General features: G+C 46.5%; 1 protein-coding gene across 1 annotated transcript in view; it reads left to right on the forward strand.

Annotated features, from left to right (window-relative positions):
• The window catches only part of RAMP2 (receptor activity modifying protein 2), a 123,642-nt gene that overhangs the window by 102,189 nt on the left and 6,192 nt on the right, over positions 1-15,261 (forward strand). Inside the window, exon 3 of the mRNA XM_069237727.1 lies at positions 1,444-1,546. Coding sequence (XP_069093828.1) covers positions 1,444-1,546 — 103 coding nt within the window. The remainder of the gene's footprint in view (positions 1-1,443; positions 1,547-15,261) is intronic.

The raw sequence follows: 15,261 nt of genomic DNA on the forward strand, positions 1-15,261 counted from the left end.
GCGCAAAGCAGCACATAGTACTGCTTTGCATTACTTGGCGCCAAGGGGGCATACTATGGCTGGTGCATGGGCATTACCATGCAACCACCCAAGGTTTCTGATGCTAAGCCCTATTTACTTAAAAAAGTAGACCAGGTTTACCATCAGAAAATATTGCACACTTCAACCAGGTGCTATCATGGCGAAATACTTCAATTTCTCCTTTCTTTTCCCACTTTGCATATGTGCTGCACTGTACAGCACATATGCAAGGTGAGAAAAGATTTAAGGTCAGTCTAACCATAGTCTTTTGTATTGGAAGGGTATCCTTCCAGTACAAAACCTATGCTAGACTGACACAGACACCCTTGCACGATGGTGCAAAAGTGTGTGCATGGCGCACGGCAGCTAATTTCAGCACTGGCGCTAGGGAGAGGGGAGGAGAGTGCAATATTTCTCTAAATATGGCACCCTCCTGTTCTCTCCTCGTGCAATGCAGCACAGCTTTTTTGGCTGCTGCGCTGCTTTGCATGAGATTTTAGTAAATCTGCCCAGATGTGTTTTCTCGTTAAATGCAGATCATAATAAAGGGATCAGAGTAGACATTTAAATTATTTCAGATGAGATCAATCCCTCAGGCACCTGCCACCTTATGTGACAAAAATGCATGTCGTAGAGGAGATGGGTGAGATCTGTTTACTAAATGCAATGACTGAGGTATCCTTCTGAGGGCCGTAACATCAGTATTCCATTGCATGTAGCATTTCTAAAGTTCTTTAGGTCTATGTAGAGCATCCAAGCTCTGAGGATATCAGAGGAATGCCCTAATTAAATTTGTTGAACAAAAACAAAGATGTTTTAGAACCCATAACGTTCGTGGCTAAAAGTCCACTGTTAAAAGCATGACATTTACTACCTTTTATGAGTATCAACTCATGCACTTGTTAAGGACTTAGGGCCAGATGTACCAAAGGATTTTACCCATTCTGTGTCTATGGGAAAAAGCTTTCGTACATATGGCCCTTAGTCACATCCTGAAAGCCACTGTGTTTATAGATTCTGGCGTAGAATAATCCATGTCATGACCAGGTCGCTTAGTATTGTTGATGTTGCGAGTTTGTAATAATGTCAACATATTACAATCCGCGCTCTTACAGTTGGAAGGTCCCCTTTGCGTGATTTAGAATCATAAAATATCCTATCTTAAAACATCCAGGCATGATAAACTACTACTGAGTAAATAATATGATCATTTTAGTGTAAGTTATTGGGATAATTTATCAATGATGTGTTGATACCTACATTATGTGAAAACATGCAACTGTTACTTTCGTGAGCCTAATAGTTTAAGGGTAGCGTAAACGGGAAAAAACATTTTTACAAGTCTGTCCAGAAACCAGAAATGTACGTTTAAACAACTAAAACAAAAATGTATCCTAAAATTCTTTCTGCCTTTATTTTCAGACTCTGTCTACAGATTTAATATCCAACTCTGCTGGTTTCAATTCGATGCAAATATGAGTACTATATCAGAGACGCGCTGGTGCCAGTGGGGAGATATAAAAAGGTAACACATGCATTAAAGATGTGCACCACGGTATGGGTCCCCCGGCCACTGCCTCTTCTTTACCACTGATTGCTCTTCTCACCGCTTTAAATAGCATCCCCTACATTTACTCTGCCCGGTACATTCTCAAACATGTGGTCGTTTGTTTAAAATGGCATCTTAATGTGATTAATTTGGCTTCAGGTGTGTTTATTTAGTAGGTAGAAGTGAAGCAAGGGTGGGACATTTTACAACTTTGCCAACGTTTAGTTGGCAAATGACCACCGCCTAGCCTTACTCTGCACAGTTCAGATGAGCCACAAGTAAGTGGTGTGGTGGGGTGTGGGGGACACACCAAAAAAAGGGCGTGGGAAACATGATTATCATAGATTAATAGATCTTTGTGTGGCCCAAAACGTAGACCAATATTTATAGTGGGGTAAATGAAACTACAAAGCCTGAAATTAAAAGTTCCATTGGCTAACACTGTCATTCGCTAGAAAGGAAGGAGTGGCGGAAAGTGGACAGCAGGGCCTTAGAGACGTGCTGTTGAAAAAGCACTTTCTCATACTGATACAGTGCTCCCAAAATCTTTCTCATCAATGCCACTCCTCCGCCCACACTTTGCTAAATCAAACACTAAGCTACTACTGAAGCTAACACCATTCTATTATAATCAGTCTTACCATGTATTATCACTATGATACACTCCCTTCTCATTTCATACTATCCACTTTATCAACTTTCTCGCTTATGCACTGTTGGAAAATGGGTTATTGGTAGGGCAGGTAGGTACCTACACCTAGCAACAAGCCACAAACCTCCACAAAAGTACAGTTAGGTCTCAGTAAATTAATCCCAGCTCTACCCTTGGTAGCTTAGCATCGAGCGTCAAGGCTTAACTTAGGAGACAAAGTGTAAAGCATTCAAATATCACAAAACAGTAATTAAATAAAACACAGGAAACAGTTTAAAAATCCAAAACCAATTTATAAAAATAGCTTATATTTTTATCTTTAAAATGACACAAAAACGATTAAAATCGGTTCAGGGGAACCGGAGATATGAATTTTTAAAGTATTATTATTTTCTAGCGCTCAGAAACGAAAAGCGCCAATCGGGTCATCTGGTTGCACCAGGACCGGGGCAAAGTCAAACTTTCAGGCCGACCGCGATGGAGCCCTGCTCGGCTACAAGTCGCGGGAGGCCTCGGTCAAAAAGTTACCTTCTGACTTAGTCTCTTTTTCGATGTTTTTCTTCCCCGGGACGAACCTGCCAGTTGGATCCGACCTCCTGGAGCCCTTGTCCGGATACGCGAAGTCGGTTTCCTCGGTGGTGATTTTTACCTTCGGACTTAGTCGTTTTTTCGAGATGAAAATCCTTCGACCGGGGTAAACCTGGATCTTGATCCGACGTCCGTGGAGCCCTTCTCGGATACGATGGCTGGAAGGTCCCGGTCAACTTTTTACGTTCGGACTTAGTCTTTTTTTCGGATGTTTTTCTTGACCGGGACGAACCACGAAGTCAGGCCGGGTCGCGGTTGAGGCAAGCCGGCTAGAATTTCCGCGTCGAGTCGGTCACTTTATGGAGCTTTTTTCTAAAATTTCTCCAATCTTTTCCAAACTTCTGGGGCTTCACCCAGATGTTCTTTTAAGGTTCTTTTGGGGTCCACAGCTCACCCCAAGGGTCCAGAAGTTCTGTGATGGTCCTTGGGAAGTGCGGACTTCAACTCCCAGAGTGCACCTGGCGCAAACTCCTTTTTGGCCACTGGGCAGTGGTCAGCTGGTCACTTTTTCAGGAGTTGGTGCAGGGGACTCTGGTTAGCAATTTTTCACCTGTAGCAAACAGGGAGTCCCTCCTTGAACCAGTGGAAGCCAGGCAAAGTCCTTCTTGTGGTGAAGCCCAAGTGTGCAGCTGGTGCAGTCTTTCTGAGTGCAGGGTCCAGGTGCAGGCCAGGGGTCCAGCAGGGCAGTCCTTCTTCTCCTTGTAGTTCTTTCTTCTTGAAATTTGGTGGGGATCTGAGGCGTGGGTGCAGGTCTGCCAGTTTTATCCTTGCTCCTGGGTGAAAAGCAGGGGGGCCCTGGTCCTCCAATCAGGGACAGGGTCGTCCCCCTGTGATGACCACTTCCTGGGAAGTGTGGCAAAAATCCATCCCAGAAGGCAACAGTCTCTAAAAATCCAAAATGGATGAATCTGATTTTTAGAGGAGAGATCTGGCTGAGCCCACCCACTGGTGTGGCTAAAAATCATAAACACACCCCTCTCCTGCCCTCTCCTAATCTAATCAAGGGGGCACCTAGCTGTCTGGGGTTGCAGGATGTGGGGGTGTTGCTGGGTGCTCCAGATGTCCTTCTCTGCCTTTGAAGACCAGTTTGGCAGCCCTCCCCCTTCCTGCTTCCCCATCTGCTGAGGGGAGATTCTCTCCCCCAAGCACATTCCTTTGTGTGAAGTCAGGCCACTTCACACCTCATTAAAGTAGCCTGGCAGAAGCTGCTGCAGGCTGGCCAATCAGAGCACAGGAGCAAAAACAATGCAGAGCTGAAATTGGCAACTTTTTAGGTAAAGTCTAAACTTTTTACCTGCACTAGTTATATTAAATCCAACAACTGGAAGTTGTGGGATTTATTATAACAATCAATTTGATACCAAATTCTTGGTATGTAACATTTCAGGAGACTTTAAAATTTAAAATAAAGTCTGCCCATTCTAGCCTATGAAGGCCATTTACTTCAATGAGGGAAAAACGAATTTGGCTGTTTTTACCTCACCAGGGCTTATAAATCTATTTTTATAAAGTCCCTGCTTATAGTTACATGGCACCCAGCCCTAGGGGCACATAGGGCACACCTTAGGGGTGACTTATATGTAAAAATAAGGTAGTTTAAGACTTTGGAAGTACCTTTAATTCCAAAGTCGAATTTGCATATAACTTTAATTTAAAAGCAGCCAGCAAGGCAGGCTTGCTTTTAAAATGACACTGGGCACCTCAGCAATGCACCTAGGTGTGCACCACCTATGCTGTGGTCCCTAAACCTACATGCCCTACCATATACTAGGGACTTATAGGTAGGTTAACTTAGCCAATTATAATTAGCCTAATTTGCATATCCATTTTACACAGAGCACAGGCCCTGGGACTGGTTAGCAGTACCCAGGGCACCATCAGAGTCAGGAAAACACCAGCATAAAGTGGAAAATGGGGGCAAAAAGTTAGGGGGCCTCTGCAATCAGCCCCAGTTTCTCACACAACCCCCCCCCAGCCCACACGCCCAGGAGACTCAGCCCAACCCTGGGAGAGTCTTCCTGGCTTGTTAGGCGAGGAAGACAGTGAAGAAAACTGGCTGTCCCTTTGCAGGGCCTACTCTGCCTTACATCCTCCTGTCAGGGTCTCTCCCTCTGGGTAGTGAACCCACCCCAACAATGAAAGGACCCATTTCAAACTGAAACTTCCCTCTAGGGGGGTCTTCCTCCTCTCTCTCTGCCAACTTGGGTAGTGAGGTGCCCACCTCCCCTACTCCTAACTTTGCTAGGGCAACACCTAGCTTACCCAAAGAGGTCACCCAACACTTGAGCAACCCCACCATGACCAATAGGGTCAGGGGGCCTACTTTGCTATTGGCCCTGGGGTCTGCCTCCCAGGCCAAGTACAGTGCTGCCAGGAAGGCTAGCACCCAGCAGAGGCTACTGACAGCTGTCAGTACCCAGAACCACACCCTAAGCTCTCCACTGACAGGTGGCTGAGCTGCTTTAGGGGCATCTTTGGGGTCCTGGTACCCCTCTTGCTGTCTAGAGTGGGGGGCTACCACCTCCTGTGGCAGACACCCTCCTTCCACTCTCCCTTCTGTCAGTGCAGGGGCAACACCTTGCATCTGGACAGCTGCCTGACTACTCAGGACTTCCTTGGGGTCAGGTGAGGCCTCACCAGTGCCAACTCTGGGCTCCCCCCCTACTGGGGCAGAAGGCCTTTGGCTCCTTGGAACTCTCTTTAAGAGTGGCCTACCCTTCCTTTTCTTCTTTCCTTTTCTTGGGGACCCCTGTCTCCTAACTGTAGGGACTGACTCCCCAGGACTTTGGGTAGGGGGGGCGCCCTGGGCGACCACCCCATCTGTGACCAGACTCACCTCTGGGAGGTCATTGCCCAGGATACAATCTAGGGGAAGGTCAGCACTGACTACCACCCTAATCCAGTCAAGGATACCCTCCCTCTCTAGGGGCACTATGGCTACAGGTTTGGAGGTGACCTCCCCTGTGGCTATCCTGACTTTCTTTGTCTTTCCTGGGACATACATGTCTGGGGTCACTAACCGGTCACTCACTACAGTGTGACTGGCACAGGTGTCTCTCAGGCCAGTGGTAGGGATCCCATTCACTTGAATGTGGTGGAAGTGCCTACTCCCACCCTCAGGGATCACCAGCTTACCATCTGGTCCTGTCTCCCAGCACAATGCTAGGAGGACTTCATCATCTGAGGAATCCTCCTCTATGGCTACACTGGACAGCCCAGTGCTAACCACCTTCTTTGGACAGGCTGCATCTCCTCTGAAGTGACCTGTCTGCTGACAGTCAAAGCAAGCCCTACTGTCCAAGAGCTTTTTTAACCCTGGGTCTCCCTGTCTCTGCATGTCAGAGTGGGAGTGGGATTTACTCTCCTCCTTCTTAGGGTTCTGGGGTACAGAGGGAGTCTCTGTGGTGGGCTTACCACCTCCCTCCTTAGGTTTTTGGGGACCTGTCCCCCCCTTCTTGGAGTCTCCCCCCTGGGACTTGACAACCACCCTGGTTCTCAACCACTCATCAGCTGCCTCCCCTAGCTCTCTAGGGTTGGTCAGCTTAGAGTCCACTAGATGCTGGCGTAACCTTTCTTGGATACAATTGGTCAAGATGTGCTCTCTCATGATCAGATTGTATAACCCCTCATAAGTATTTACTTTGTTGCCAATAATCCAGCCCTCTAGTGCCTTTAGTGAGGTGTCCACAAAGTCAACCCAAGACTGGGTACTGACCTTCTGGGTGTCCCTGAACTTCATTCTATATTGCTCTGGGGTCAGACCAAACTTCTTGGCTAAGCACCTTTTCATACTAGGGTATGAATCTGCCTCCTCCCCCCTTAAGGTCAGAAGCCTATCCCTCCCTGAGTTGGGGACCAACTCCCACAAAAGGGAACCCCAGTATTGAGGCCTAACCTTTCTCATTTGGAGTGCCCTCTCAAAGGCCTCCAGCCACTTATCTATGTCATCCCCCTCTACATAAGCAGGGACCACCCCCTTGGGTAATCTGGGGCAAACTCCCCCACCCATGGACACCTCAGCTTCTTTATCGCTGCTTCCATCTCTTTTTTCTTTGTATGCCCACTTTTTCTTCTCTAGGGCCAGCTTCTCTGCTTCCAAAGCTATGTAGGCTAGCTGGGCTTCCAGCTCTCTTTCCCTGATGGATGGGTTCTCTCCTCCTGAAAGGACCCTCTTCCTACCACTAGCTTTGGGTCTGCCCCTAGTGACTGTGTCCAGTGAGGACCGTTCCTCCTCTTCCTCACTTGGGGTCTGATGCCTTTCCTCCCCTGAGTGGTTAGAGTTAGCATCATCCTCTTTTGGTTCCTCCTCTGGAGCTTCCTCTGTCTCTACCTCTTGGGCCTCAGCCCATGCTGTCAGGGATTTAATCAGGATTTCCTTCCTGAGATTAGTGGTTGCAGGCAACCCCCTCTCAATACACAACCCCCTAAGCTGGACTACTGTCAGTGTGGGTAGGCTAGCCAGATCAAGCTCCATGGTTCCCTAGTTTTGTGTCAACAAAAACTTTTTGCAAAAATTGGTAACAGGAATTTAGAAAAATTACAAAAATTCAATAATTGAAATTAATCCAAATTAATTTTTTTAAAAAATTAAAATTAAAAATTAAAAAATTTTTTTGCACTAGGACAATTTAAAGGATTTTTAATTTGTTTTATCTAAAACTGTAACGTGATATTGAACACAAGTACAGGATCCCGTCGCTGCTTCCAATTATGTTGGAAAATGGGTTATTGGTAGGGCAGGTAGGTACCTACACCTAGCAACAAGCCACAAACCTCCACAAAAGTACAGTTAGGTCTCAGTAAATTAATCCCAGCTCTACCCTTGGTAGCTTAGCATCGAGCGTCAAGGCTTAACTTAGGAGACAAAGTGTAAAGCATTCAAATATCACAAAACAGTAATTAAATAAAACACAGGAAACAGTTTAAAAATCCAAAACCAATTTATAAAAATAGCTTATATTTTTATCTTTAAAATGACACAAAAACGATTAAAATCGGTTCAGGGGAACCGGAGATATGAATTTTTAAAGTATTATTATTTTCTAGCGCTCAGAAACGAAAAGCGCCAATCGGGTCATCTGGTTGCACCAGGACCGGGGCAAAGTCAAACTTTCAGGCCGACCGCGATGGAGCCCTGCTCGGCTACAAGTCGCGGGAGGCCTCGGTCAAAAAGTTACCTTCTGACTTAGTCTCTTTTTCGATGTTTTTCTTCCCCGGGACGAACCTGCCAGTTGGATCCGACCTCCTGGAGCCCTTGTCCGGATACGCGAAGTCGGTTTCCTCGGTGGTGATTTTTACCTTCGGACTTAGTCGTTTTTTCGAGATGAAAATCCTTCGACCGGGGTAAACCTGGATCTTGATCCGACGTCCGTGGAGCCCTTCTCGGATACGATGGCTGGAAGGTCCCGGTCAACTTTTTACGTTCGGACTTAGTCTTTTTTTCAGATGTTTTTCTTGACCGGGACGAACCACGAAGTCAGGCCGGGTCGCGGTTGAGGCAAGCCGGCTAGAATTTCCGCGTCGAGTCGGTCACTTTATGGAGCTTTTTTCTAAAATTTCTCCAATCTTTTCCAAACTTCTGGGGCTTCACCCAGATGTTCTTTTAAGGTTCTTTTGGGGTCCACAGCTCACCCCAAGGGTCCAGAAGTTCTGTGATGGTCCTTGGGAAGTGCGGACTTCAACTCCCAGAGTGCACCTGGCGCAAACTCCTTTTTGGCCACTGGGCAGTGGTCAGCTGGTCACTTTTTCAGGAGTTGGTGCAGGGGACTCTGGTTAGCAATTTTTCACCTGTAGCAAACAGGGAGTCCCTCCTTGAACCAGTGGAAGCCAGGCAAAGTCCTTCTTGTGGTGAAGCCCAAGTGTGCAGCTGGTGCAGTCTTTCTGAGTGCAGGGTCCAGGTGCAGGCCAGGGGTCCAGCAGGGCAGTCCTTCTTCTCCTTGTAGTTCTTTCTTCTTGAAATTTGGTGGGGATCTGAGGCGTGGGTGCAGGTCTGCCAGTTTTATCCTTGCTCCTGGGTGAAAAGCAGGGGGGCCCTGGTCCTCCAATCAGGGACAGGGTCGTCCCCCTGTGATGACCACTTCCTGGGAAGTGTGGCAAAAATCCATCCCAGAAGGCAACAGTCTCTAAAAATCCAAAATGGATGAATCTGATTTTTAGAGGAGAGATCTGGCTGAGCCCACCCACTGGTGTGGCTAAAAATCATAAACACACCCCTCTCCTGCCCTCTCCTAATCTAATCAAGGGGGCACCTAGCTGTCTGGGGTTGCAGGATGTGGGGGTGTTGCTGGGTGCTCCAGATGTCCTTCTCTGCCTTTGAAGACCAGTTTGGCAGCCCTCCCCCTTCCTGCTTCCCCATCTGCTGAGGGGAGATTCTCTCCCCCAAGCACATTCCTTTGTGTGAAGTCAGGCCACTTCACACCTCATTAAAGTAGCCTGGCAGAAGCTGCTGCAGGCTGGCCAATCAGAGCACAGGAGCAAAAACAATGCAGAGCTGAAATTGGCAACTTTTTAGGTAAAGTCTAAACTTTTTACCTGCACTAGTTATATTAAATCCAACAACTGGAAGTTGTGGGATTTATTATAACAATCAATTTGATACCAAATTCTTGGTATGTAACATTTCAGGAGACTTTAAAATTTAAAATAAAGTCTGCCCATTCTAGCCTATGAAGGCCATTTACTTCAATGAGGGAAAAACGAATTTGGCTGTTTTTACCTCACCAGGGCTTATAAATCTATTTTTATAAAGTCCCTGCTTATAGTTACATGGCACCCAGCCCTAGGGGCACATAGGGCACACCTTAGGGGTGACTTATATGTAAAAATAAGGTAGTTTAAGACTTTGGAAGTACCTTTAATTCCAAAGTCGAATTTGCATATAACTTTAATTTAAAAGCAGCCAGCAAGGCAGGCTTGCTTTTAAAATGACACTGGGCACCTCAGCAATGCACCTAGGTGTGCACCACCTATGCTGTGGTCCCTAAACCTACATGCCCTACCATATACTAGGGACTTATAGGTAGGTTAACTTAGCCAATTATAATTAGCCTAATTTGCATATCCATTTTACACAGAGCACAGGCCCTGGGACTGGTTAACAGTACCCAGGGCACCATCAGAGTCAGGAAAACACCAGCATAAAGTGGAAAATGGGGGCAAAAAGTTAGGGGGCCTCTGCAATCAGCCCCAGTTTCTCACATGCACCCTATATTATATTTATTTATTGTATTTAGCGATAGGCATAGTGCATATACATTTTTGTGCTCTTTGTTTCAGGGGTTGGCTAATTAGGTTACAATAGTTGAGTTGCAGGGTGGACTAATGAAGCACTAATTGATTGTCAGGGATAATTGACATATGGTACAGTTCAAGTTCTGTGGGGTTCAGACAGATGCGCTCATGTAGACTTGGCAAGTGACCTGCTGGACTGATGAAGGTCTGCCCCAACTTTCCTGCAGTGGACTATTTGTCCCATTTCAAGGTCTCTGCTGTATTAGAAAGGAGGTCCCTGGAGGTGGAGATGCACTTTTGCCACAACTGAATGCTGAGCAGGCAGCCATGTTGACATGATGCACCTGGCATTTGTTTTTTCTATCTCAGCACTAACCCCTAAAATGGGGTTTGTTGAAGAGATAGAAAAAAGTAAATGTTGTGACACTCTAGGAGATTCTCCCTGAGAGTAGGGTGCACCGTTTCCCCCCCTGCCTTTGTCTGCCATCTCTCACATGGTGTACCTGGGCAAAGAAAATATGTAATGGTAGGACTGGTTTAATTAGGGCAGACCTCCTGATGCATAACCCCTTCGCTGCCAGGCCTTTTCCTCCTCCTGTGCCAAGCCTTTTTTTGGCTATTTGGGGCAGTTTGCGCTTAGGCCTGCGCTTAGGCCCTCATAACATTTTTTTCACATAAGCTACCCACGCCAAATTTGCGTCCTTTTTTTCCAACATCCTAGGGATTCTAGAGGTACACATACTTTGTGGGTTCCCCTGAAGGAGACCAAGAAATTAGCCAAAATACAGTGAAAATGTTGTTTTTTTCAAACAAATGGGAAAAAAGGGCTGCAGAAGGCAGCTCGTGGTTTTTTCCCTGAAAATGGCACCAAGAAAGGGTTTGTGGTGGCAAGATCACCATCTTCTCAGCTTTCAGGAACAGGCAGACTTGAATTGGAAAACCCAATTTTTCAATACAATTTTGACATTTTACTGGGACATACCCCATTTTTACTATTTTTTGTGCTTTCAGCCTCCTTCCAGTTAGTGACCAAAATGGGTAAGAAACCAATGCTGGATCCCAGAAAGCTAAACATTCCTAAAAAGTAGACAGAATTCTGAATTCAGCAAGCGGTCATTTGTGTAGATCCTACAAGTGTTTCCTACAGAAAAAAACAACTGAAATAAAAAAATATTGAAATTGAGGTGAAAAAAACTGCCATTTTTCTCCACGTTTTACTCTGTCACATTTTCCTGCGATGTCAGATTTTTTAAAGCAATATACCGTTACGTCAACTGGACTCTTCTGGTTGTGGGGATATATAGGGCTTGTAGGTTCATCAAGAACTCTAGGTACCCAGAGCCAATAAATGAGCTGCACCTTGCAATGGGTTTTTATTCTATACCGGGTATACAGCAATTCATTTGCTGAAATATAAAAAGTGAAAAATAGGTATCAAGAAAACCTTTGTATTTCCAAAATGGACACAAGGTAAGGTGTTGAGAAGCAGTGGTTATTTGCACATCTCTGAATTCCGGGGTGCCCATACTAGCATGTGAATTACAGGGCATTTCTCAAATAGACATCTTTTTTACACACTGCCTTACATGTGGAAGGAAAAAATGTAGAGAAAGACAAGGGGCAATAACACTTGTTTTGCTATTCTGTGTTCCCCCAAGTCTCCCGATAAAAATGGTACCTCACTTGTGTGGGTAGGCCTAGCGCCCACAAAAGGAAATGGCCCAAAACACAGCGTGGACACATCACATTTTTTCACAGAAAACAAAGGTGTTTTTTACAAAGTGCCTACCTGTGGATTTTGGCCTCTAGCTCAGCCGGCACCTGGGGAAAATAGCAAACCAGCGCATTTTTGAAAACTAGACACATCTAGGGGAATCCAAGATGGGGTGACTTGTGGGGATCTGACCAGGTTCTGTTACCCAGAATCCTTTGCAAACCTCAAAATTTGACCAAAAAAACAGGGGCGGCTGGTGTTCAAGGGCTAAGGGGCTGCGCCCCTAGCCTTTTCTGGCCTCTCTAGTGAAGCATATATTTAATTACATGATGAAAGTAAAACATTTTCTGCACAACATTTTCCGAGTGAAAGTTGTGCACTTTGAAAAGCCCCACTGCGCCTGCGTGAGTATGTGGCCGAAAGCTGCACAGTAGGGCTGACAGGACTTGCCCACGCAAAGCCTTTACGTTTTCTCAGAACGCAGTGACGTCCCTGGCTTATCTCCTCCTCCACCAGAAGCCCTGATAGTAAACAGCCTGGAGCGTTTTTTTTTCAGCCCGGGTTTCTGAAAACTTCATGTCACTCTGATATTATTCTCCACCCTTTCCTATTTACTCAAATGGTGGGGTGTGATCAGAAGGGTCTGCGTACCAGAGGTCACATTTTATTAAAAGAATGTGGCATTGCGCAAAGAAAATCCCCTTTTCCTGCATTACAAGCAGTCTGTGGCAGAGAAATGGAATAAATACAATAAATAACTCCATCCAGGGCTCTCTGGGAGACAGGAGTGTGACCTGAAGACCTCAAGTCATAAATATGCCAAAGACAACCCTGCACACAAGTAGGTTGGAGCTCTATCCTTTTTACAGATGATAAGAAATCTGTTCTCTCGGCTCTCCTCTCCTTTCACAGCCTCTGTAGGTGATTTCCTCTCTCAAAGGCAGTAATGGTTCCACTAATCTATCATGGCTAGTTATTGTTTTATTTCTTCTGCAGACTAATGACGTGATATGTCATATTAAACATGTAATCTGCAGCTCAAAAAAACGTGTACCATTTATCACTGAAACTGCTGGAAACTGGATGGGTGAGGCAATGTGTGTTTGTTTGAATGTGTTTGCAGGGCTTGACAGAGTGGCTGAGAAAATGTGGGTGTCTGTGTATAAGAGTTGTGTGAATGGCAGTGGATGACAATGTGGATGGGTAAATGGGTAGGTGACCAAAGTCAGTGGGTGAGTAGGTGAATGGAAATACGTGAGTAGCGAGGCTCTCATAAGGTGCAATTCCGTCTTGTATTTGTGCCCCACCACTGCTTTCAGTCACCAGCCACCACTGCAAAAAAACACTTTTTCCTCTCATTTCGGTGACAGAAAGTTCTGGAATCTGAGAGGAGCCACAAATTTCCTTCCACCCAGCGTTCTCCCAAGTCTCCCGATACAAATGGTACCTCACTTGTGTGGGTAGGGCTAGCGCCCACGAAAGGAAATGGCCCAAAACACAATGTGGACACATCACATTTTTTCACAGAAAACAGAGGTGTTTTTTACAAAATGCCTACCTGTGTATTTTGGCCTCTAGCTCAGCCGGCACCTGGGGAAACCTTGCAAACCAGCACATTTTTGAAAACTAGACACCTATGGGAATCCAAGATGGGGTGACTTGTGGGGCTCTGACCAGGTTCTGTTACCCAGAAACCTTTGCAAACCTCAAAATTTGACCAAAAAAACACTTCTTCCTCTCATTTCGGTGACAGAAAGTTCTGGAATCTGAGAGGAGCCACGAATTTCCTTCCACCCAGCGTTCCCCCAAGTCTCCCGATAAAAATGGTACCTCATTGGGTGGATAGACCTAGCGCCCACGAAAGGAAATGGCCCAAAACACAACGTGGACACATCACATTTTTTCACAGAAAACAGTGCCTACCTGTGGATTTTGGCCTCTAGCTCAGCCGGCACCTGGGGAAACCTAGCAACCCAGCCCATTTTTGAAAACTAGAAACGTATGGGAATCCAAGATGGGGTGACTTGTGGGGCTCTGATCAGGTTCTGTTACCCAGAATCCTCTGCAAACCTCAAAATTTGGCCAAGAAAACACTTTTTCCTCTCATTTCGGTGACAGAAAGTTTTGGAATCTGAGAGGAGTCACAAATTTCCTTCCACCTAGCGTTCCCCCAAGTCTCCCGATAAAAATGGTACCTCACTGGTGTGGGTAGGCCTAGCGCACACGAAAGGAAATGGCCCAAAGCACAACGTGGACACATCACATTTTTTCACAGAAAACAGAGGTGTTTTTTGCAAAGTGCCTACCTGTGTATTTTGGCCTCTAGCTCAGCCGGCTCCAAGGGGGGGCTGAAAAGGCCTAAAATAAATTTGCCCCCCCAACCCCCGTGGAGCGACCCTTGCCTACGGGGTCACTCCCCTTGCGTGACATTGGCGCAAAAAACAAATCCCCGGTGCCTAGTTGTTTCGTCCTAAAATCGGCCGATAGAAATGGTCTAAATACAATTTGCCCCCTAGGGGAGCGACCCTTGCCTAATGGGTCGCTCCCCATCTCTAAAAAAACAAACAAACAAAAAAAAACACACAAAAAACATTTGCCCTGGCGCCTAGTGGTTTCTGCCCCCAATAGGGCAATCTGCCTAAGGGGAGCAGAAATGGCCTAAATATAATTTGCCCCCTATGGGAGCGACCCTTGCCTAAGGGGTCGCTCCCTACCTCTAAAATCTAATTTTTTTAATTTTTTTATCCCTGGTTCCTAGAGGTTTCTGCCCCCCCCCCGGGGGCAGATTGGCCTAATAAAAGGCTGATCTGCCCCGAGGGGGGGGGTCAGAAAAGGCCTTTAAAAAAATTCCCCCCCGGGAGCGACCCTTGCCCAAGGGGTCGCTCCCTTATACCAATTTCCTTTTTTTTTTAAACATTCCTGGTGTCTAGTCGGCATTTCAAAAGCCGGATTGCTTTGCAATCCAGCTTTTGAAATGCTCAGAGAGACTTCGAAGGGAAGGACATACATTTCCTTCCCTTTGAAGCCTCTCTGGGCCTCCTCCACGTGATCGGAAGAGAAATGCTTTGCATTTCTCTTTCGATCGCGCTGGAAACTGAGCTTCCAGCGCGATGGAGGAGGCCTTCTGTGACAATCAGCGCGCGATCGTGTGCTGATGTCACAGGGGGGGTGGCGGGGTCGGGGGTGGAAGGGGAAGGTCTCCCCCTTCCATCCCTGCCTTGGGGGGTGGGAGGGGACCCCACAGAGGGAGCGCTAGCGCTCCCTCTGGGCTCTGTACCCAGGACGTAATGGTTACGTCCTGGGCACACGAGCACTGTGCCGCAGGACGTAACCATTACATCCTCGGCACAGAAGGGGATAAAAGACCGTGTCCTTGTGGCATGTAGGCCACCATCTTAAAGTGATCGCTACTCACGTATAGTCAATTAGTGAGTCTCCTGCTCTAAAGAGAATGGGTGCTCCATTAAATTATGACTGAGCTTCCTCTGTCAAATACAAGTGTCGGGC

Source organism: Pleurodeles waltl, chromosome 6 (genome assembly GCF_031143425.1).
Source record: "Pleurodeles waltl isolate 20211129_DDA chromosome 6, aPleWal1.hap1.20221129, whole genome shotgun sequence".
Lineage (NCBI taxonomy): Eukaryota > Metazoa > Chordata > Amphibia > Caudata > Salamandridae > Pleurodeles > Pleurodeles waltl.